Source organism: Colius striatus, chromosome 6 (assembly GCF_028858725.1).
Source record: "Colius striatus isolate bColStr4 chromosome 6, bColStr4.1.hap1, whole genome shotgun sequence".
Taxonomy (NCBI): domain Eukaryota; kingdom Metazoa; phylum Chordata; class Aves; order Coliiformes; family Coliidae; genus Colius; species Colius striatus.
This window is the reverse complement of record NC_084764.1, coordinates 30,590,802-30,614,705: the sequence shown is the minus strand read 5'-3', so window position 1 is coordinate 30,614,705 and position 23,904 is coordinate 30,590,802. Positions and strand designations below refer to the sequence as shown.

At 40.9% G+C, this 23,904-nt stretch overlaps 1 protein-coding gene across 10 annotated transcripts in view; it reads right to left on the bottom strand.

The window, feature by feature from the left end:
- Positions 1-23,904, bottom strand: part of SYNE3 (spectrin repeat containing nuclear envelope family member 3) — a 66,421-nt gene that overhangs the window by 28,462 nt on the left and 14,055 nt on the right. For all 10 annotated transcript variants that reach the window (XR_009818855.1, XM_061997532.1, XM_061997531.1 and 7 more), the window contains exons 2-8: positions 13,329-13,486; positions 10,224-10,396; positions 9,475-9,784; positions 5,172-5,336; positions 4,110-4,454; positions 2,826-2,962; positions 673-820 (exon numbers count right to left, since the gene is read on the bottom strand). Coding sequence is in view for 9 of the 10 variants with exons in the window: in XM_061997532.1 (XP_061853516.1) it covers positions 673-820; positions 2,826-2,962; positions 4,110-4,454; positions 5,172-5,336; positions 9,475-9,784; positions 10,224-10,396; positions 13,329-13,472 (1,422 nt within the window). In the remaining variant the exon portion in view is untranslated. The remainder of the gene's footprint in view (positions 1-672; positions 821-2,825; positions 2,963-4,109; positions 4,455-5,171; positions 5,337-9,474; positions 9,785-10,223; positions 10,397-13,328; positions 13,487-23,904) is intronic.

Below are 23,904 nucleotides of genomic sequence, written 5' to 3'. Positions count from 1 at the left end.
TATTATTCTCACACAAGTCACACAACCAAAATCAGATAAAAACAGCATGCTGGGCCGACAAGGAGTAACAGAAGGTACCTGGACAGTGCCCAGTTAAAGGAAAAGTCTTCCTGATAATGTTAGAAGCACCAGAGCTGCATCCATTTTGTGAACAGAAATAGAGGAAAGCTCTAATATGGAAAGAGTTGTCTGTGCAGAGGAGAGGCCTAAACAACCAACAGAAAGGACAGCTTGAATGCTCATCTCAAGGATAAACTCCATCCTGTTCACAGACACATTTATTCTGGAAATCACAGGGCTGACAAAGAAACAAACACCTTGCTGGCCACATGCAGAAATTGTGCATTATAATCCCATGCCTGTATTACTACACAATTCTTAGCAGAGCCCACAGACTTCCCATTCATTTGGACCAATGTTAATAATTTTATCAAAGTTATCTGGAACTTCAGCCTATTTGGTTGACAACTCCAGTTAACTAAATGGAGAGCAGAAAGGCACTCTGCTACAGCTGGAGCTCAGCATTGATTTCCATGCTGCGGGGTTTCCTGCCGTACTGGAAAGGTCCTTCCAGCTGCTGCTTTCTGGCAGCTGTATGCAGGCAGCTGCTGGCATCACTTGGACAAACACAAACCAAGTATCAGTTTCTGAACTTAGTAACAGGTTTGCTACCTCAATGTGAGCAAGGTCTGGCTCCGGAGTCGCCAGGAGCATCTGGACTGTCGGTTTCCACTGTTCAAAATGTTGCAGGGGATTTTGGAAGAGTCTTCTCAGCTGGCTTTCTGTATCAGTGCTCATTTTAGATATCTTGCCTCTAACACTGCAGGGATAAAGTGACAGCCGAGAGAAGGATTATGAAGAAATCCAAGTCTAAACATTCTATTCATCAAGGCATGAATTCACACAATACTCGTGTGTAAACTGTATCCGACACAGAAGCCTCCATCTTTTTTACGGTCTGAGCCTGGTGCTGCACAATGACAGCTGCTTTGCCAGTCAGAGACATCCAACAAAACTTTATTTATATGCCATAAGACACATTTGTCTCTTGTACAGCTGTGTATCAGGAATTACTTGGGCTTTCTAGCAGCCAGCAGTCCCCCCTGTATGTGATCTCTCTTGGCTGCTATCACCAGCATGATTTAACAAATCATATTATTCAAACAGTCTTGCAGACTGATGGGAGAAAAAAGCCAAGAGTGTCTAGAATTTAACTGTGGCTGCCTGTATTGTTTTACATATTACTGAGTCTTTTTTTCTTTTCATAGAATCATAGAATGGCAGGGTTGGAAGGGACCTTTAGAGATCATCTAGTTCAAAAATTACATCAAGAAATCTTTGATCACCCTGTGTTACCTATAAGAACAGGAAAATACATTTTTGTTCAGATATAAGTTCTTAACATTTTGCAGAACCATTTATATTTATATTTATATTTATATTTATATTTATATTTATATTTATCTGATAAAAGGTTTGTGTTTTTAATATATGTATCCACAGACATGCACAGCTATCTATGTGTGTATATACATATATTGAAAAGGTAAACCAAGCACACATTCATTAAATATCCAGGTTTCTCTTATAAAGGCTTATCCAAAATACAGCTGCGAACAAGGCCTAGAACACACCCCATGCAGCTGCCTCCTGTTTTTCTCAGCTTCCCTGACCTCCCAGTTTGCAGGATTTTATTTGATATGGCAGAATGCAGCCCAAATTATTTGTTCATGTGGGAACAGTATCCTCCAAATTCACTGGACAAGCAGGCAAGAGCAATACTAATCAAGATTAATACTGCCTTTCTGTAAAAACAGAAACAATAATCTTACCCGTGCACTGGGACGTTAAGGAGCTGAGCAAAGGCAAACTTGCAGAGGCCAAAAGCTCCACAAACAGAAAGTTCTGACATTACTTGTCCTTTGCCATTTGCTCTGATTGCCCTGCCAGGCTCAGCGGGAAGCTGCCAGACATTGCAAAGCAGCTTTGGAGAGAAGCTGGTAAAAAAGCAGCTGCCATTTTCTACTCAGAGGCAAGAACTCTGCCTCCTCTGCTTTTCTTTCAACATCGTTTACTTGTTAGTTTTTAAACTGAATTATTTTCCCACAATGACCTATAAACCCCTCCAGGAGGAAAGCATGCTGTGCACTGGACTGAGGAAAATAAGCTTGGATACAGTAAAAAACTGACCTTTCTTTTTCCTTAAAAAACCCAAGATCCTTTCTTCTAGTTTGCAAAATTTGCTGCAGCTTCTTTACTTCCTGATTCCAGGCAGCCTGGAAACGGAAACACTGAAGACTGGGGAGAGGCTAAACTTTCAGAGTTTCCAACCCAAGGCAAGTTGAAAACAGGAATGATGCATATATGCTGCCAGGAGAAGGGGAATAAACTCTGCCAAATAATTGCTAAGGCTGATGAGTCACCACAAGCTCAACAAGGAAGGGCTGTAATGCTTCTGAACCGTTTACTACTACAACTCCTGTCCTGATTTTCTAGTTGCTGCCATGAAAAGCAAGCAAAATACATACATTATTATAAAATGCTAAGAAGATCAAATTAGCTGCCAACAATCTCATTTTCTTCAAACCACACACAACATTAATGATTCATGATCATCACTTGAAAATAGCCAGCAGCCTACTGCTCCAAGCAAATGGCTAAAATTATAGGTTTGCTGAAATGACGTAACTAGCAAAAGCTGTTCTTTTCTACCCGTCACTTACAATCGGATGGCATATCACTTTTTTCTTAGGTCCTTGGAAACCCCTTTAATGAATGAGAGAAGATTCCTCCCTCCCCCGTGGCATAAGCAGACTTCCCACTACCTTTGATACTGCTGTATTGCAGAAACAACACTCTCAGTGTGTAGATGCATGTCTTGGGGAAACCGTAGCAGTTCCTTAAGCTGAGTCTTCAGCCTCTCAACCTTGGGCTCTTCTGCAGCCAGAGCTGTTCTTGTTGCCTTAATCATAAAAATAATTAACAGATCACACCTTATGTAGTGTCTGGCACATGAAATGAAGAGACAAGCCTGTCTCTCAGGGTATTCACAAGCCCCCTTTCTGCTGCCTTTTTTCCTGGTTGGAAGGAATATGGACTTTGCTAATGCAGAAAACATTCTCAGGAATAGCTTTGTTCCTCCAGTCTCTCTCCCTTCTCCACACACTGTCTAGCCTCAGCATCTCATCTGCAGGGTTCACTGTTTGAACAGAGTGAATCACAAACAGGCCCAGTTTCAGTTCACTGATTGCAGCAGATAACATGAGATGCATTTTTGGAGCAGTCTTAACTGCCTCTGCTTGCATGAACAGATCTTTCTCAAAGACTCACAGATATAAAATATTAATTCTAGGGTGACACAGGGAAACAAAACCAACAAACATATGCAAATGTAGCTGGACTGAACCAGTCTGTATTTAGTGGATCCTCTTTGCATATACTTTTCCCAGGTAGTCTTGCTGAGTTCTAGACATACAAATAGAAATGAAAGGCATTTTCAGAAGAGATAAATAAATGCAAAAATAGCCCTCAAGAGGAAATGAGTGGCAAAGATTCTTATCTACTTTATGTGTAACAAGCTTTTTGCACTCTTTTTTTGCAACAGATTGATTTTGGTGTAAATACTGGGTGGCTACAAACCTGGAACTTCCTAGGATTGAAGATGTCTCTGCTGGTAAAGAAATACAGGCAGCCACCTTACACAGATAAAGGACAACATAGAAATATATGTATCTGTGAGTATGTGTGTATGTATATCTGTATGTATTTATATATACAGTGAGGCATTATTTTCATGCTTCTTTTTAAGTAGAGCAAATTGTGTTGTTTGCTCTGTATTGTGATCTTTATGGATACGGTCCCTTTGAATTCAAGACACAAACTCCAACACATCCTCCAACCCCACTCCCTCTGTGCAGAGTGAGAAAAAGGACAGAATAGTTGATTCCATTGTTGCTATTCACATTCTCCTTATTCTGTTTCATACAGACTCATACTTTTCCCTTACGAACCTTAACGAATGGCAGAGGCACCTGTTGCATGTGACTATGCGGGTTCTATGACCGTGCTTGGTCCTGCTGCTTTTAGGCATACAAAGGCTAACAACTTACATTGCATTTTCTCCACAGAGTTACAAACTCATCTTCAGTCTTTTCCTCCTCACCAGGATCCAGGTCATTTTCTAGTCTCTGCAGATTTTTTCTCAACTCCTGGATGTTTGCTTCTAATTGTCTGGCTTGGGACTCATAGGCACTTTGCAGCTGTTGGATCTTGAGCAATCTCTCCTCCTCCTCACTAGTCAGAAGACTCAACTTCTCCAAGGCTTTTCTTAGCTCTTCCAGTTCATCTTTCATTCTTTCTGCTCCAAGTGGAGACGTATTCTGAATCACCTCTGCACACTGATTTTCAAGGTGCTTCCATTTCTTTCCACCACTTCTAACGTTTTTGGCAATTTCCTGCAGAAAGAAGTTAAATAAAGGTTAGCTGCAGGAATGGGAAGTTGAGGAAAAAGCTGAAAGCAGTAGGAAAAAAAGACCACCTCTCCTGGTTGTATATGTTTTGCTCTTCGCTTTCTATTTCTGTCTTTGTTCAAGTGACCAGAAGCCAGGGTTGGTCATTTCACTGCCTTCTGAGTAATACTAACTGCCATGATTCTGAAAAATGTTGTCTTGATTTTCATAAATGCTTGTCACTTGAAGTCCCTGACAAAGAAAACAGGAGCTGCAGGCACTAAGAAATAATAACAGTCTGATTTCTGAGAGATTGAAATCCAGTCAGTGGCACGAAAATACTGTTCTCAAAACTAGTATTCTCACCAGCTACAAATTTTCAAAACTTGTGAGCCTTCAGGTTCTATTTGGATCCTGTCTACCGAATATCATTCCCTTAAACAAGCTTAAAGGGCAAGAATGTCAAAGAATCATGTAACTCTTGAAGATTAGTATTTAAGAAAAACAAAGAGACCAACCTATGACTCATGCTCTGATACAGTACACAAGTACTAACAGTTTTAGGCTCTGACACAACTCTTCTCCCCTAGCCCATGTTACAATCACCACCTTATTTTGCTTGTGTTATTCTTTTCTCAAGTACATCCTTGTGTGGTTTGAGAAACATATACAGGCATGAATAACACACAGTTCTAACTCCTTAGAATTCTATTGCTTAAAGACCTTCAGTGCTTTTAACTTGTCCTCTGCTGAAGACTTGGTTGTTTCTCCAGTGCAGCAGCAGTTGAATCTTTCTATCACATCGCTCAGCCACGATTGAAAACGGTTGACATTTGTGCTGTAACGCTCATGTTCCTTGGTTATCTTTTCAAGCAGTTCCACTCTCCTCTGTAACAAGAGACATCAGAAGCCATGAGGACAGTGCTTATCTGTAACTCAGAATTTATAAACAAGAGTCCTTTTCCACAAGCCCTGACAGCACTTGGGCTCCACAGGAATTCACAGTTCACTCCAAGAAACACAACCCCAAAGTACATAAAGGCTTGTCCCCACTTGGGCCATTGCTGCAGGTTCTTAATGGCTAGTCTCAAAAGTGTGAAGTCTTGGGTGAATTTCTGTCCTCTCCTTTCCAAAACTTCCTATTCTTTCATTAGAAAAAGAAAAGATACAGACTTCTTTCTGGTTTTTACTTTGGAAGACAAGCAGTTATGTTCCTCATGCTGGTTAAAAATACAGATAGACAAAATCAATCTGTTGTGTGCTCATCTCTCAAAATGAAAACAAGAGAGACTCTGCTAGAGCCATGCAAATAGCTTTAGGTGTTCATAGAATGGTAAGTGTTCATTATTTACACAGAGTGTATGGAAAGTGGCCACTACCTTAATCACATAGCCCAAGAACCTTCATACTTATTCAATTATCAGATCACAAACTATCCTGTGGTGGTATCACAGACCCTGAAAGCAAACTTAAGCCTATGGGAAGTCATCTTCATTTTCTGTCTTACTCTGTGTGCACCCTATAACCAACAATCCCTGAACTTAAGTAGAATTACAACTGCAGACTCTGTTTCCAAGATTTATCTAACAGAACAACTCACTTTCTTGCTAGAACCTCTTCCCTTGATTCTCAAATATGCAGGGGTGCATACAGGTTAAACAATTTACACCTTGACTTCAAGTCAGGGACTTGAAGAACATAAGCTTACAGAGGTGTAAATGGGCCAAACAGATGTGAAAGAAGTCAGCCCGAGCTTATTGATTCAAGGGAATTAGGATAATTTGTTTCACTGACAGAATCTTCAAAGGGATCAGGTCAGAATAACAAAGTGGAGCTATTATTAAACTCAAAAGTTGTATGCTAATATACAGAGGGTTAAAAAAGAACGCAAAATTACCCACTCCTGGGCAGGCTATTCACCAAAACAGAGGAGCACACAGTTTGGATACTTTGGTGGCTCAGTGAGGTCAAAGAAAAGATGCCATAGATCTAAACACACTGTGCTAGCTGTGAAATGAGAGGCTGAGCCTCCTTCCTCCCCTGGGAGGTTAGGCAGAGAACCTTTCTAATGATGGGAAATATGGTATCACTTCCTTCTGTTTGGTTAGCTGTTGGAGAGCAGGACAGTGTTAAACTCAGTCTCCACATGCACTTACTTAATGTGGGGAGATGTTAAGTAAGCACATGTCCCTAGAAAGGGTGAGAGCACTGATAGGAAAAGAATGGGTTTGCCGTGGGCTGTTCAGGAAGATGTGCCCGGGCAAGATGTGTGATATGTTCAGCCCTGGGTACTCAAGGAGGGTGGGCAGAGGCATGGGAAATCCTTTCCCCTAAGCTCCACTTAAGTGTCATTAAAGGCAAATGAGCCTCCTCTGAAAGGCAATCTAGAGCATATGAAGGAAGTTCCCGCTTTAAATCCCTCCGTGGCATCTGAAGTAGAGTACAGAAAGCTTCTGTGGCCCTTCCTGATGCTTTTAGTTTTAGCTCTAGTGTATATGAGGGTTGTCATTATAAATATCTAGGTTTCACTTAATGGAGACAACGTGGACTGAAATTCATTGGATGTGCTCAGACATATTTGATATACTTGACCAAATATCAACATACTGTATATCGTAACTTTTCTTATCATGTTCAGTCATCATTTATGCTAAAATGCCCAACCATCTGCCTCTGCATACTGTTATTTTACTAGGCAAGGGAAAGCACATAGGAAATAGCTGCCACATCTAAAAATATTCCTCTCAATGCAATTAAAAGAAAATTATGTTCTTCTAAAAATTTGAAAGGATGTTAGCACTAAGGAAGAAAAAAAATGCCCACCATTTGCTCATACCAGAGAACCAATGTCACAGGCAAATCATTTAAGAAACATTATCCAACAGCTTGCCTTCTGATAGAACTCGACAACTGCACAGGATCTAAAAATGCTCTTCAAACACAAGTGTAATCTACAAAACACCAGCTCAGGCATTCAGCTGGCATCTCCCAAGTCACATTTAGCCTGGCCTCATCATGTGAGAGGCTGGAGGAATCCCCTTACAACTCCTGTGTCTCTTTCATTCATTCCCCCTTCCTTTTGGAAGAGGTGATAGGTTTTCTCTACTATATTTTCCAATAGGATTCCCAAGGTGCCTGTAACCTTGGCATTAGCTAAGGAACTCTGCATTTACTTCAGTTGAAAAATTCAAGGTTTCCCAACTCCTTTCTTTGTTTCATACCTCCTGTAAGAGGAATTTCTGTGCTGGATTCTGTCACTTACTCCTTCTATAAAATGCAGGATTTGTAACCAATGCCAAAGAAAAGCTTTTTCTAGCATCTCAGTTGGCTTGAGACATAAAGACATATTTTGTCTAAGTACTACAAGTTACTTCCTGATCTAATTTACACCAGCATGTAACCAAGTCAGAGGAAATATGCTATGTAAAACCAGTCTGAGAGAGGTCATATTCTGGCTCAGTATTCAAATGACTTGTTTGAAAGAACTGCTTTATTAAAATAGCTAATGACTGTCTCCTGCTTGAAAATCAAATACAAATCTTGATCAGAAGGGAGGGAATGAGAATTTTAAATGGTGATATAGACAGACAAAACTTGAATTCCGAGGAACCTTCTTATTCATAAATCTAGTTGCCTTGTAATGAACAGATGTATATTTAAAAATAATCAGTATTGAGGTTTAAATCCATTGGTGGCTTTACAGTCTCTCTGTGGCAGCTGCAGAACTTCCAAATGCACTCTGGGTTTTGGAGAGATTTATTAGCAATGGTTTTATATTTATGGCTAAAAAATACCTGGATTTCATGCTCATAAAAAGTGTCAGCTCAGGGCTTTTCTGTTGTTTTGGGTTTTTTTTAAAAAAAAAAAACAGAAAAAGTATCTGTAGAGCAAGCAGAACAACGACATGAGCATCCCATCGTTGTGCTTCTAGTGTGATCTGAAGTTAACTTTGTACAACAGTACCCAGGGAGAGACAGCATACATCACTGTCAGGCTCCAGTGGTGAACTAGGGTGTAGATGTAGCAACAAAGAGAAAGCAATATTATGACAGAGGCAGATAGCAGAATCAGTGTAATGAAAATGATTTGTATTTGCCCCAGGTAATTCCAGCCTATGGAACTCCTGAAAGGCACTGTGAGACAAAGACTAGGTTTTAATCTCTGTATGCTTGGAATAGATGTGTCTATATGTATTTCAAATATCCCTTTGTGTACTTCTACTGATACAAGCTAGTAAGAAACTGAATTCTGCCCACCTGCAGATGTCTACCCGTAGCCATTCCTCATGGTCCAACCCTGTCTTTACCTGAGTTTTAGAAGCGAAAAAGTATGAGCCTCATCTGAAATCTTTACCTGAGAATAGGGCAAAGGAACTCATTGGCACTAAAAGATGAACTAAGGTGTCATAAACCAGGCTATCTAACATCTGTTCAAGCTGGAAGATAAATTATAGCAAAGAGGAAGATAAGCATCAGGCAAGAATTAGCATTTGTTTGCAGTAAAAATCTTTCAGATGCTGGAACTAAAACTCTGAAACTAATGGAGCTCAGTGTTGGGCCCCAGCTGAGTCTCATCTCTGTGTTTCCCAGTTCTGCAAGCAGGGAGTGCAGCCCTCAATCTGGACTAAGGCTACTCCTTCCAACAAGGGTGTGTGCATACAATGTTCCCTGGCTGTGGGATGCACCTTGCATCTGGTTATACAACAATCACTAATGTGCTGAGAGATGAGGGACAATTCAAACGTTACACAGAGATGACCTAAACCAGTATTCATTAGGTCACAGCAAGCAGCTTTCAGTTGCCTCACAACAACATACTATAAAGCACAGTGTAAGAACATTCCAATTAACAGCTTATCTGGGGATGTGATGACACTTGCAAGCAGTCAACTGACTAAAAGAACAAGGCTCTTCAGTTTTGTTTCTTTTTGCAGGCCTCCCAGGTAAGCCTCATTATTCAAGGAGCAGACAGCAAACAATACTGTCCATTGGTTCAATTTGAACACCCCCACTCCTTATAGGTGTACCTTAGCTTCGTCCCTGATTCCTTCATATTCCATCCTCATTTTCTTCTGAACATCCTCATCAACGCTGGGGTCACCTATCCTGCTGCACAAGGAATCAGCTTCCTCTAGCAGTCTTTCCAGAAGGCCTGAGTGATTTAAGACATCATTCAGCAGAACCTGAGCATGGTGCAGTTGCCATTGCTTCTCTTTTAAGCCAAGCTGCAACTCGATGTCAGGCTCCAAGGTCACCCTCATGTTGTGAATCCATGTGTAAAACTCATCTTGGACTTTCAGGTACTCACTCCACTGCAGCCAGACCCACTCAATACGGCTGTTGGGGAAAGCAACAAAGATGAGTTACAGGTAATGATAATGTGAGCAGTGGAGATTGGAAAACTCGAAAGGCCTTCAAAGCAAAGGACAAGGTTCTTAGCAATTTTAAAATGCTCTGGCTTCAGAGAGTCTGGACTCACTTCCTGGGTCCTCCATGGTATGGGAAGCAAACATTCTGTATAAGACCAAACTCATCATTACAGACCATGAGGTGGGTTGGGCTGTGAAGGCAGTGAGCACTGAGGTCCCACTGACCCTCTCTCCCCACACAGACCCCACCATGCTCATGGGACTGGGAATAGCAGTCACTGCTATCTACAGTCCAGGAAGTAGAGAGGCAGGAAGCACTTAATGAAAGCACTGGATGAGACAATTGCTTCAACAGATCAAATAGTAGCCTTGTGCAAAGGCTGTTTGTGCAAAAATGCTTGTCTTACCTGTGACAGTGAGTAATGTATATGGCTGTCTCTTCCCACAAGGCTTTAATGTCTTTCAGTTTAGATAGTACCTCATGCTTCTTATCCTCACCAATGCTGTGAAGAGCAGCATCTGCCTTCACGAGAATCAAGTCCATTTTCAAGCTGCCTTCTGGTTCCAGTGCACGTATTTTCTGTGAGAAAAACAAATGAGACTGAAAGCATGAAAAGAAGGCAAGTATAAATGATGAAATTTAAACTTTGTTTTTACCCAGGAATCTTGAAGTCTCTGCTGCAAAGCTTCTCCTGAAAGGAAACTTTCAGGAAACAAACTTTCCTTCCGACTTGATTATTCTTAAACATCCTAAAGCACTGAATTTCATTGAAAACCACATAGCAGATGAAAAACAAAAACCAGATCATCTTCTATCAAGTATCTATGGCTCTGCTTCCACTGGCGTTATAAAGTTATAGCACTATGTTGTCACATGCCAGTTTTTCCTACCCATCTGCCAAAGAGCCTAGAGGCAATCTCCACAGGATACACTGCAGAGTCTCAATTTTAAGCTCTACTATAAGAAAACATGAAGCACGTTAAAAAAAGGCTTCCTACTGCAAAAAGCCGGCTCAGAAAATAAGCCAAGATAAATTAACCAGTGGAATTTTCTCACTGCTATCAAATTTTGCTTTGACCCTAAATTGTTAAGTTATGAATTGGCAAAAACATGTCTCTTACACAAATCAGAATGCCAGGAACTGAAAGTTAAGCCATCTAATTTTAAGTAGACTCTCTTCCACTACCCAGAGACAGAAAATCAGTACAAGTTCTGCACAATGTAACAGATTAATTGTGGCCCAATCTGGATGTCAGCTTTCAGCATCCAACCATCAGATTGGGTTTTCCTGCTGCTCTTCCACAGACTCCTGGCAAACTGCAGGCTTTCAAGTTTGAAGGAAAAGCCTTCTATAATGAAAACACTTCTATAATGAAAGCCTTCTATAATGAAATCAGCAAGTACTTTTGGAAAGACTACGCCTGTACATTGGTCAAAAAAATCACAGAAGTTATTGCAAAGGTGAGACCAAATCACAGGCCTTTGAATTTCCAGTCTCACATCCTGGGAAAAGACTGTTCTGGCATGTACACAGCACAATCACATGAGACATACAAACAGGTGTCTGGATGAACTACCTACTACTAAAAGTGTCATTAAAAGAATACAGGAAAGCAGGGCAAAGGGTAGGGCAGAGAAAGAAAAAAGCCACAGCTATCATCAGTGAGGAAACATTTAAGAGTAAAGCTCTATTCTAAACTTGACATTTTTCCAGCAAGTGAAAGCAAACAACAGATGGAGAGAAAAGAGGGGCTGTACAGGCATTATTCTTTTTCAAATCTTTTTTTTTAAACGGTTGCTATCTTTGGCTGGCATTTTCATTAATAAATGAACAGAATATAAACCACAGGAAGGAAACATAAAAAAAAAATCAAACCAAAAATGCAAGCCAGATGCAAAAAAGGAACTGAAAAATGATCACTGGATTTGAAAACAGCTAATAAGCAAAGCAGCAAGCACGTCACAAGGACACGTGAGCTGGACTGGGAGGCCAGGCCCAGAAAGGAGGCAGGATGAAGGAACAGGAGGTGGATAAAGTACATAGAGAAAAAGAGAACAAACACTTGTTATTCTTTAGAATGATGCATTTCTAAAGTCTGAACAGAAAAAAATCTTCTAACATGATTTTTTGCATGTTGTATACCTCCAAGGCCTACAGAAGTCATCAGACTTCAGTTCAGGCCATATTAAATGACCACAAACTTTAAAACCTTATATCTTGTTATCTCTGCCACTAATGCATCCCCTTTGCCAAACTGCCCCTCTCTCTAGCCAAGTTCCTGTATTTCATAGAATCATAGAATGGTAGGGTTGGAAGGGACCTTTAGAGAATTTCTTGCATGTTTTTTTAAGACTTTACATGTCATAGTTTCCCAGAGAAAAGGAAAGGGTGAAAATAATACTCAGTATTTCATGACTGTCATACAAGTCTAGCTATCATCCATCACTCCATGAACAGTCTCTGTATTATGCCACAGGCAAGATCCAGCCTCCAATGAGCCACGGTTAAAGAAAAGGCTGAAGACATTGATGTACCATCATAGGCACTACCTCATCCTGTGTGTTTTGGAAGTTGCTAAACTTCAGAAGAGGCTGTCCAAACATCAGTAGGCACACAAAAAGTAAGACTCTTAGGTAAATAACGATGGGAAAGATTTGCCAATTTAATTTAAAGAACACACTGGTTGGAATTAAGGGCAATACAAAAGTATAAAAATAGTTTCAATGTTAATCATTGAAATATCACCACTCCCTCTAATCATGAATGGTAGAGATGGGACAAACAGGAGTGTTTCATTCTGTAAGATGACAAGAACAAGATAACATCTAATGAAACTGAACTTAATGAAAGTGAAATCACAGTAACAGAGCAGGCATAATCTGCAATGGGATCTCTGTGAGAAGAATTATATAAGAGATTAACTAAGATCAGAAAAAAAAAAAAAACATTTACTTTCATTAGATAGTTTATAAAGGGAAGCTGTGAACCCTTTTATTATCAGGGTTTATGGACAAGGGGATTACTGCAGTGAACCCTTTTATTATCAGGGTTTATGGACAAGGGGATTACTGCAGAACAGCCCATTCCTAGGACACTGCAATTGGCACCAGAGTCCTGGAGGAGATGGAACACTAACATCTGATTCTTTTGTACTATATGCTGGACTTCTGCAACTCAATACCTGGTAATTACAAGCAGGAACTCAATTGTTTCAGGTTTGAGCCTCCTCATAGGAGAGTAAACATTTTTACCTGCCAAACCTGCTGCAAGTCTTCCAAACCATTCTGAAAAAACTTGGAAGCCTGTGATATCAAATTGTCATCCTCTTTTCCTACAATGTCTGTAAACATTAGAATTATGTCAGAATATTGATGTAAACTCATCCACAAAAGACCAATATTCCAGAAGCAGGGGCAGCCAACAGTTTCCTAATGGAAAAACTCCAGAGCTCACAGCAATAACTACTGTAACAAAGGCAGCAGTGGCAGCACTACATCACTCTTCCCTTACCTCAGTTTCTCTCAGTCTGGCTTCTAGGGCAGATCGAGGTCCCTTGGTGTTGTCATTGATCCTCAGCCTCTCTTGGATGGCCTTCATCCATGCTTCTGCATTCTCCACACTACTGTCAAATTCATCCTGTAGCTGCTGAGTCATTGCATTCAAAGAAGCTGAAAAGATAGGAAAGTAAGTATATTTTAGTTAAGACCTAAACAGGAGTACATCCAAGGCAATCTGAAGAAACAAAGGAGAAAATCTAATGATGCTATGGCTTTCCTTTTTTTTTTTTTTATGAATGACAATACCAAAAAATGTAGCAGTATTGTGATTCAGTTGTGCATTGAGAACACATTCACACTGCAGCTTTCCCAAATGAAAATATACTAGGAAACAAAAAGAAGGTGGGAAACTGTGGGAGGCTCCATTACAGTAAACAGATTTAATTCAAAGCTTTCAAATTAGATTAATCTGGTGTTTGTGGTATGTTCCAGATTGTCTACACCAATCACAAACACCTCCTGTTTCTTCCCAGAGCTGAGTCAGTGCAAAACTCTCCCTATGCCACTTCTGACACCCAGACTAGCAGAGCACTTTAGCACATGCTTAACTTAGAAGTATATGAACCCTTTAAAGCTGGTGAGATGAGGACCTGATGCTTAGGCTCTCAGTTAACTTGTCCTGCTGAGACCACAGAGAGGTTATCCCAATGCACATGTGGTGAGTCAGGGATACGCAACAATGACAACTAGCCAGCAACTGCCAAGACAAGCCACTCACAAGCCAACACATGGGAATATCAACACTGATGGAATTTTTTTCCTTTGGCATCTCTCTTATCCTATACCAGGCTCCAAGCTTTTAATTTTCCTCTCCCTCCCTCTTGCTGTCCCTTCCCAACCATCAGGTGAGTATGATGGTTGGTTGCTCTGCTGATGTGCTCTTGTGCCTTTCTGCTGCTCAGATGGCCTTCTTTGTGCCTGTATAATAGATGAATGCTCACCCTTCAGCACAGCCATACTAAACTTGACTAATAAGGACAAATCATAACAAAGCTCCCAGTAGGTCAGCTCTGCTGAACTGAACAGAAAGACAGCCATTGACATTAAATGGTTTTGGATCACTTCCTACAACTACTGTCAGCCAAGCAGTGTCCCTTGCAAATTAAAATATACTTCTTTGTTATTCATCACTGAAATATTTTTGCAGCACAAAGTCTGAGGCTTAATTACTGAACCCAAGTTTGTTGCACATAATTCAGTTCCACAGCAGTGCCCTCAGTTTCCATGAAACAATTCACATGGAAGAAAGTGCTCTATGTGAGAGGCAAAGCACAGCTATTGGCAAAGCTGGACCAGTGGTGTTTTGCAACCACTTCAACTCTCAGCAGCTTAGTCTTTACAAGGGAGGGCCATACTTCTACCCACTGGGAGAAAGCTTCCCACCATCCTGCCGATGTTCCAGTTCCTGAGGTAAAAGGATTAATGCACAATTAGATGTCATCCCCTGTAGCACCCAGTGCAATTTCTTCCACATTAGACCAGAGGCAAAAATACATAAATGTTTGCAACACTGAGGTCTAGCAACAGAAACAGACTAAATTGCTGCTTCCCAGCCTTCATCAGGCATTATGCTCATCAGGTCCCAGAACAGAGTGAGAGAATTGCACCTACACAGCAGCTACTGGAGCAGAGGACAGGTCAGACATCTAACATGTAGACAAGAGACAAGCTGCATTTGCACAGAAGAGGGAATTCCTCCTTGAGATGTACATGAAGCAGAATCCAAACCTATAATTCTCAAAGTTAGAGGGCAGTTTTTAAAAAAGTGTGACCTCACCTTGAAAAGATTAAAGAATAGAACAGGATGTACTGGATTTAGTGAGGGGAGTGTGGCACGGGGCAAATACACCCTCTCTGAAATATTAAAAGACTATGACAGGATATATAATTAAAGCTGAAAAACCATTGACTTGCATCACAAGAGTCCTAATGATGAAGCCAACTAAAGGAGAATATTATTCTCAATGGATCACTAGATAGCTGTATCCTTCCTCAACTATGACTGGTCCAAAACTGACATTTCTGAACTATAATAATCCAACACTCACGAAGAGCACTCATCACTTTGTAACTGACTGATCAACTCATTTTCACCTTAACATTTTTCACTATATCTGGCAGCTGTAGAGGAACTCTCCGTTAAAATTTTCCTTGTTACATACATTTCTAGGTAAATAGTTTACGAATGCATGAGTGTAAGTTGTGGCAATTCCAGGTACACTATTGTGAAACAAAAACTCATGGTACGTGTGCTGGATAGATCCTGAGGAGGAATGGCATTCATTTCCTAGGAGAGGTTTCTATTCCTGGCAATGTCCATATCATATTTAAAATTGGCTTCAGGACTCCAGTCATGGAGTAGTCAATATGGAACATTATGTTATCCCAGTCCTATTTCTTACAAAAAGGTAGAGGGCAATCAAACATGGTTAAGAAGCAATAAAAAAATCTACTGTAACCTAACATGAAGTAAATCCCACTCACACTCTGACCTCATGCTGCTTTCCTCCGAGCACAAGGATTTAATGCCCAAAACTCACAGATACACAGACTCTCATACCACACACAGACATTCCACAAAACTAGCCAATGAAGGCAGCCATGAGAAGTGTTATTTCAATATTAAGATCACAGTTCACAAAGGAAGACAAATGCTTTGCTACTCCAACTGCCTGCATAACATCATTAATTGTTTCTGACCAAGTAATATCTACACCTAGCACCACTCAGATGACTGAATTTAGCACAGACTCTGACACAGTGCCCAGGTGGATTTCATGATAGTTATGATCTGCCATACCTAATATGGATTTGGGCTGTTTCCAAGCACAGTGTCCTGTGCTACCTCTTTCTTACATGCCAGGCAGCTCAACTCTAGCTGAAGCAATCAGCTACAGCATCCTAGAGTTTTTGGTTTTGGAAACTGCTCCAAAGAGCTCTATGTACTCCAGATGGTCATTGACATAGCAGGCAACACTCCATCCTTGTCTCCTCTGCCTGTGTCCTTCCTAAAGAGCCTGTACCCTTCCATTTCAAAACTCTGGTCACAGGAGCGATCCCACCACATCTCCAGGATGCCAATGAGATCACAGTCCTGCAGGTGTGTGCACACCTCTTACTCTTCATTATTCTCCAAGCTATGTGCAGTTGCATAGAGGCGTTTAAGTTGGGCCCCTGATGAAGTTGATTTACTGGCTGCAGGGGCTGCAATTCCTTTGTGCTGCTCCTCAGGCATTCTCCTGCTGACCTCCAATCCCTCTCCAGGCTCTGACCATCTCTTGCTGGCAGTGACATCTAACTGGTAGGAGTGGGATGCAAGCAACTTTAGTTTAAAGCCCTCTTCAAAGGGCTCCAAATAAAAGACATGGATTGATATTTGCAAAAAAAAGTATGCTCTCTGACCTGCTGTTTGCTTGGGAGGAAGAATAGCTGCTGATTATCTGAAATTTGGCAATATTTGTAATTTTTTTGCAAACGTTGCTAAAGCTGAGATAAATGATTACTGGAAAAGTGCTAATGAATCAAGAGTATTTAACCCATTTCTGCTGCATCATTGGGACTAAATGATGGAGCAATACTTCTGGATGTAAAATATAGAGCTCTGATCTGTACAAGAAGTACAAAGGTGACGTAGCTGCTCATGGAACAGACCTGAGCTGTTCACCTGTGAAAAGCCAGCATTCACAGACCAACCTGCAACAGCAGCAGACCATTAGAGCCACCTGTATCATGGCACGACAGCTCTTGTCCCAGGCTGCAGGCTCAGTTGCTAGGACCCACTGTGGCACAGAAAGCCTCTCCTTAATCACAGGTGCAATCCTCTGAGCATTTTGTACAAAATTATTTTTATCATAGTAATTTTCAAATGCATGTAGCTGTTCAAAACAGCTTTTCATTTTAATGTCACTTGAATCAGAGTATTAAATTCATACTGTGGAAGTGTATTTACATCGCAGAAAGCACTTAGCATCTTTATACATATGTATACATATTATGTATACATATACAGGTGATGAGATGCTAAGCAAAACCAAGGTTTTTATGTCCATATGCATTAACACAGTTACTTAACTTAGAAAGGGTAAGGAAGAAGCATATTTCAGGGTGCTAGATGTAACTGAACAAGGACAGTTCCTGCAGCATGTTCAGAGGTTCTAAAAAGCATGTTTCAGGAATAGGAAAATATAAGACACAGAATCCTTTAGCTGAGCCTCCCCCACCTAGCCCTTCTACCTTCCTGAATCACCCTCCATGGTGTCCAAACACTGGTCGGCAGTGTCTGGGTCAGCACATATGTTTCAGTGCCATAGAGGGCACAATGCCACAGCCCTTACCCAGTTTTCTACCAGACTCACTTGCACAACCACAGCACAAGCAGGGCTTGTACTGGGCCACCTGTGGCTTGGCTTGGTTACCACACATAGGATATCTGTACCTTTGGAAGAGGGAAAGATGAACTCCTGTGGCAACACACTTAAATCAGTATGAGTCCCTTCCTTCTCCCTCATTCAAGTACAAAATCATTTAGTGAGAAGTCAAAGGACTGTAACCCACCACCTGCTCTTGAACTCCCTGAGGATAAGGGGCAGCTGGAAGGGAGCTAGAGGCACACGCTCTGCCCCTCTTACTTGCCCACAGGACACACACTGAATACCTCAAATAAATTAATGAGATCCAAAGCAAGAGCAGTGCTGGGCTGAGCAGAAGAGAAGATATAGAGAGGCAGCCTTTATCAATGGTGGTCTTGGAGCCATGTTGCTGACAGAGCAGATAAATGAACCACATGACTGCTTTGCATTATAGCTCTTGGAGCCACTACATGGCAGCAGTGCCATTGGGGGTCATGAAAATACCTGAGTTTCCACAGCAGACTCCGACAGTGAAAGGCACATCTCATTCTCCATGTGAGCCACCAACACTCAGAGGGCCAAATTCCTCTGAGCACTTCTTACTTAAGGAAGCTATTTCAGCAATCTTTATAGTGCATGTAGTAAGTCTCACCAGGGTATAATGAGATTTACTTGTTTACTATTTGTAATGCACTCCTGAGAGCTTTTATTTTGCAAGTGCAGTGTCTTTTTGTTAGAATCACCCTATCAGTTTGCAGCATTTTCTAATGTACTATTTTCTCTCTGCCAAGTCATGCTGTGGTTGGTTTGTTGGTTGATTATTTTTTTTTTTAATAACAACAACAACTTCTTGAAATGTTTCCTACAACCACTCCCATTTTACACATTCTTTTAAACCCTACATTTACAGAACACAGGCTTTTAAATGGTTTCAATATGTCTTGGATTCCTATATTTATGTACCACTTGACTAGTTTCCAGAAACCAGTTCTTACAAAAATAAAAGTACAAAAATGTTCCAGGAAATTAAAATCATTTGCCATAAGGGAAACAGTTTTCCAGTTACTAAAATACTTCAAACTTTTCATAACCCTTTCCATTTGTTTCTGGGATTGAATGTGAAAAAGATTTTTAAAAAACTCACTGGAGTGGTCAAACCTTATACCCATGCACAAGTGTAGAAGCAATTTTGGTTCTGGGAATTGTATCTGGGATAACTTATTAACTTTTCAGCTTGCCTGGACACTGTAAGAGACCTCTGAGAAGGAGGAGAGCTGGGAGCTCTGCCCCGTCTCCTTTGGGCTGGAGTGGAGGGCTGGCTGTTGGCACAGATCACAGAAAGGCGAAGCACTAACTTTTTTCTTTTCCAAGCTAAATACTCTTGGCCTACTCCAGGAGGAGCTACTTTGACTCACACTACTATTAGCTGATGCTTCACCAGCTGAGGCATTGAATGTCTCCAGGGTAGCCACACCCACGTCCAGATGAGTTGAAGTGCCCGAGTAGCTGCAGAAGCCCTCAAGGTTTCAAATAAAAGGTGTAGTTATTTCCAGCATAGTCTTTTAGAGACTCAAAACATTAATCTTATCACCTTGGCCATCTTCCAACCCAGCCTTTTCCTGTGTTATTGCCTTAATGTTTACAACAGTCCGTGATTGTTTGCCTTAATTAATGAGCTACAGAATAAATAGTTTTTGTGGAATAAGCACGTCCATATCCTAGCTACAAGCATCCTCTTCAACCAAAGAATACTAACATCATGAGTACATACAACACTCAGGCACATCATAACCACTTCCTTTCCAAAACAATCCATAGGAAGCCTATGGCTGATGCAAGGCTTCTGCCACAAGGTTATCATACATGACAATTTTCTATTTGATACAAAACCCTAATAAGCAGAGATATTTTCTGCACAGAGTGACTCTCAAAAAAAGTCTAATTTTATCTAACCACTTGTATAATGATTAATTTTAGATTTTAGCGAAAGACAGTGCAAATGGGATCTTTTTCTGTTTTCTAAGACTGCTGCAGAAAACATATAATCCCCAGGTCTAAAAAGTAATTTCCTAAGAAACAGAAATTGAAATTGTAAAATTCCTCTATCCAAATGCAATCACCATGTGAAAGTAAGGCACAGTTAGGTCCTGGGGCTATTCTTCCCTTCTTGTTTTAGAAATGGCTACCAGTATGTCTGACCACAGCTGTTTTGGAGGTTTTTTTTCTGTTTTAAACTTCAAGTAATTTGGAAGTAAAAGGTATTGTTGAGGACTCTTAATTACAAATGTCTCTCCACTCTGCACACACACTTCTGTATTTCCATGGTCACTCTAGGAGACAGGCTAGTCTATCATGATTCAATTAGATAAAGAAAATGCAGGTTGTAGTACTGGTCTCAAATTCCTTTTTATCACCAAAAAAGCAGAGCATCTGTATTAGATTTCTGTCTGGATTAGATATTGGTCTTCTGTCTCCCCACACTGTTGAGGTATTAAACAATATTTAGAGAATTTCTTAATCCTCCTGTGGATTAAGACTTTCTCCGTCTGCTCTGGTTCAAAGGTACTTTCTTCCTTGCCCCTAGGATAATGAACTACTTGAAAGGACAAGATGAAAACTGGTAATTCAGTTGTATACTGCAGACAAGGATTTTCAACATTTTCCAACATCCCTTCAGGTGTCTCTACAGAGATGCCTGTTTAGTGACTTTAAGGCAAGAGGCTTCCGCTTTCAAGTTACCATTCACAGACTCTTTAAGCTGGGAAATCACAGCTTAAACACCTCTGCTCTGCAGCTTTGGCAGAGATTCTTCAGATCCAGGGAATCTGCTTCAGAAATGGCCCCTGAAAGGGGCCAAAGCAGGCTAGGTTTCAGCTTTGCTCAGCTCCCTAAGAGTTCTACCATCAGTCAGACAATCAAAAGGCACTGCAAGCCAACAGTATTACTCTCATAGTCTCTGGGGGCTTGAATTTATGTATTTAATTATCTCCTACTTGTCCTCCATAGACTGTAGAATTTCACAGTACTGGGTGCCAGTCACAGCACTGATATATCGACTAATAAACCTCTGTGGTATCTGCCTCTTGGCCAGAGATCAGCAAACAATTCAGAGTGAATAATATCACTGATAAATCGTTCCCTTTTTGCTGGTCATATATTGCATATGGACCACCTCATTTTCTCAAAGGTGTTGTTATTCCTAACTTTTTGCCAAATACATTCTGCAAGTTGGTCTTCTTCTGTAAGACTACTCCCAAGTAATTCTTAATACCCTAGCTGTGCTGTTTAATTCTGGTTTGGCATCACAACACCAGTAAGACCTTGCCCATCTCTCCTGGCTGGCTGGCAGCAGCTATCATTTGTGTGCAGTTTGTCACTCCCAGGGGCCATTTTCATAATCAGGACCCTAATGTGTTAAACCACACACAAAGACTGTGCTTTCAACCCATGGTGAGCAAAAAGTGCTTTGCAGTTAAAAGGATAACACTTCTGTCTCAAAGTGATGAGAGATTATATGTTGGAAGGGGTTCAGAAATGAAAGCAAGATGTCAGTGTGTACTTCGGGACACAGAGTGGTTGATGGAAGAAAGGGCCATTAGAGACTGCATTTCCAGTGCTCTGTGCAAGCTGTGGTGGTTCCACCACCCATGTCCTCCACCCACCCTGTGAAGCGAGAGATACTCATAAAGAGATCCTCAAGCCCTGCTACAGCACGTGGCCTCACCACAGGGTCTGCAGACATGCTGGGGCACAGAAGTGTGTGTCACATCAAGAGCAGTGGGACACACACCTTGAGCTAGGAGCTCTGCAATTCCCTAGGGAGTTAGTGAGAGAGAGGGGCACTTGCAAGCAAGGATCCATGCCAGAGGTGGGACAAGTTGCCTTTTGCAGGAATCCCCTGTCCTAATGAGGCCTGCAATTGTAATTGGGGTGCTCTGAGCTACAGAGCATCAATCTGCCTCCAAGTCTGCATCCCTTCCTCTTCCACATCCATGTTTCATCTGGGAAGGCAGGGGTTGTGCATACAACTTTTTTTCCTCTTACAAAACCAGTGTTAAAATCTTATTTGACCATCAATCAAATGCCTTTGAGTGAGCAATTGTGTGCAACCTGGGAGCTGTAAAAATACAGTTTTTACTAAGAAACCTTTAAAGTCAACTGTTTACTAGAACAATTTGTTAGAAAACAAGTCACTTGCAAGTACTTAACAAGTGTAGTCTAAGGGCATAATATATTTTGTCCCCTTTAGAAGAACAGATGAAGGACTAACTCTCCAAAACAGACTTCTCAGATACATCTTTCAAAACATTGTCACTGGGATGACGGTAGTGACATATTTGTATGGTGAAAGTGAAATTAGCACATAGGATAAAACTAATTTTAAATATTGAAGTTGTTGATTAAAATACGAGTTATTTTAATGGCATCGAAATGGAAAAAGAATAGCAGAATTTCATTTGTATGGAACAAGAACATCTGTTTATATAAAGAAAAAGTGACCACTGCAAGAGATAAACACTTGAAATGCTGTCAAAAACCATACAGCAAGGTAAATAAAACTAAACCTAAACAGCCAGCACTCTGGACAAAATTTAAAGTCATGTTTCCATTAAGCTAATCATGCCAGTCTTTATATTGCAAAGTTATGCTGCTTTGTGTTCAGACAAACCCATGGATGCACAAGGCCTGCCTGTGTCACAAATAAAATACTCTATTGGCATAGCCAGCAACCTCCTTCCCAAACTCAGAAACAAAGTAGACCGCTGCAAAATGGTGGGTATAAATTAATGTTGAGTGGCTGAGGACATTTCTGTAATTCAGTGAAACAGGCTGCTTTCTTGTGACTCATTTTTGCCTGAACTACTGCAGTTTCCACATCTTAGTCACCCTCCCACTGTGTGCTAACCAGGCATTGTGGGTTAAAGAGCAAGATCGCTTCTCTGCTTTCAATTGCAAAGACCCCTCCTAGCAGCCAGAGGAGCAGAGCTGGCTTTCAGTTCTGTAAAGAGACCAGCATTGCCACAGCTCCCAGGATTTCACAACAGAGATGAAGAATGCCTCCGAGATGAACCAGCACTGACTTTTTAGCAATCTTTTTAGTCTGAGGAATGAAGTCCTATAGTTTATAAAGTGAAGAGGATTTGAATCTCCTCCTACTGAGATTAACCAAAATGAAGAATAAAGTGACAGCACGATCCAGTAGTAAGCTGCATTTGTCAGCAGTCCACCTCCAGGGAGGAGGACCAGAGTTATTTAAAGCTGTGATCACAGATAATTACTGTGCTGAGCAACAAGAGTAAAGCCGATGCTTATTCTTCTCACTCTTGCATCATCCATTTTTAATTACCTTTAAGAAATGGAATACTATAAGAAATTAAAGCTTGCTTTTTTTCTGCAACCATCTGAAGAGATCAGTCAGTTGAGCTCTATTTAGACCCCAATGGGCCTACTTCTCTGACACTTTGAAAATCCCACCCTAAATATTTATGGGACCTATCTCTGGGGCTGCTGGCTGCAGAGAGCTAACCCACAGATATATTTAGAGCAACGGGGGTTTATATCAGCTGAGGATTTGTACACACACTGATATATTTAAAAACATCTCCTGACAGAGGTGTCATAGCACTGATGATTCTCAAGCACATGAAGAAGTAAAAAGTGTAATGACAGGTTCTTATAAGCCAGGTGATACATAATTCTTCTACATGGAGTAATATACATCATAGTGCAATAGAAATAACAGTTATTTCCTCAGTAGTCTTCAAAGTCATCTTGAAAAGATACCACAGACACTTGTTATATTTTAAAGGTGTGTGACTGGAATTTACCCCTGCTATTTTTCATTCGAAGTCACAGATCAGGGCTCAGCAGGCACCTTGCTAAAGGTTTTATCAGAGAACAGGAGAAGCGGGTTATCACCTTCCTGGAGGAAAAGACATCTGACTGTGTGATCAGGGACCACTGATAAACCACAGCAACGGAGCCTCCAATGACCACATTTAGGCTTAATGAGTACAACACAAGCCACAATCCTTGCCCAAACTATATTCCCTACTTCAGAAAATAAAATTGAATTTCTTGAATATCTTTCTAACTTATTGCATACAGCCTGGTCATGTTTCAACGGTCCTATCTGAGACCTTAAAGCCGCACTATTTAACAAACTTCAGGGAAGGGATC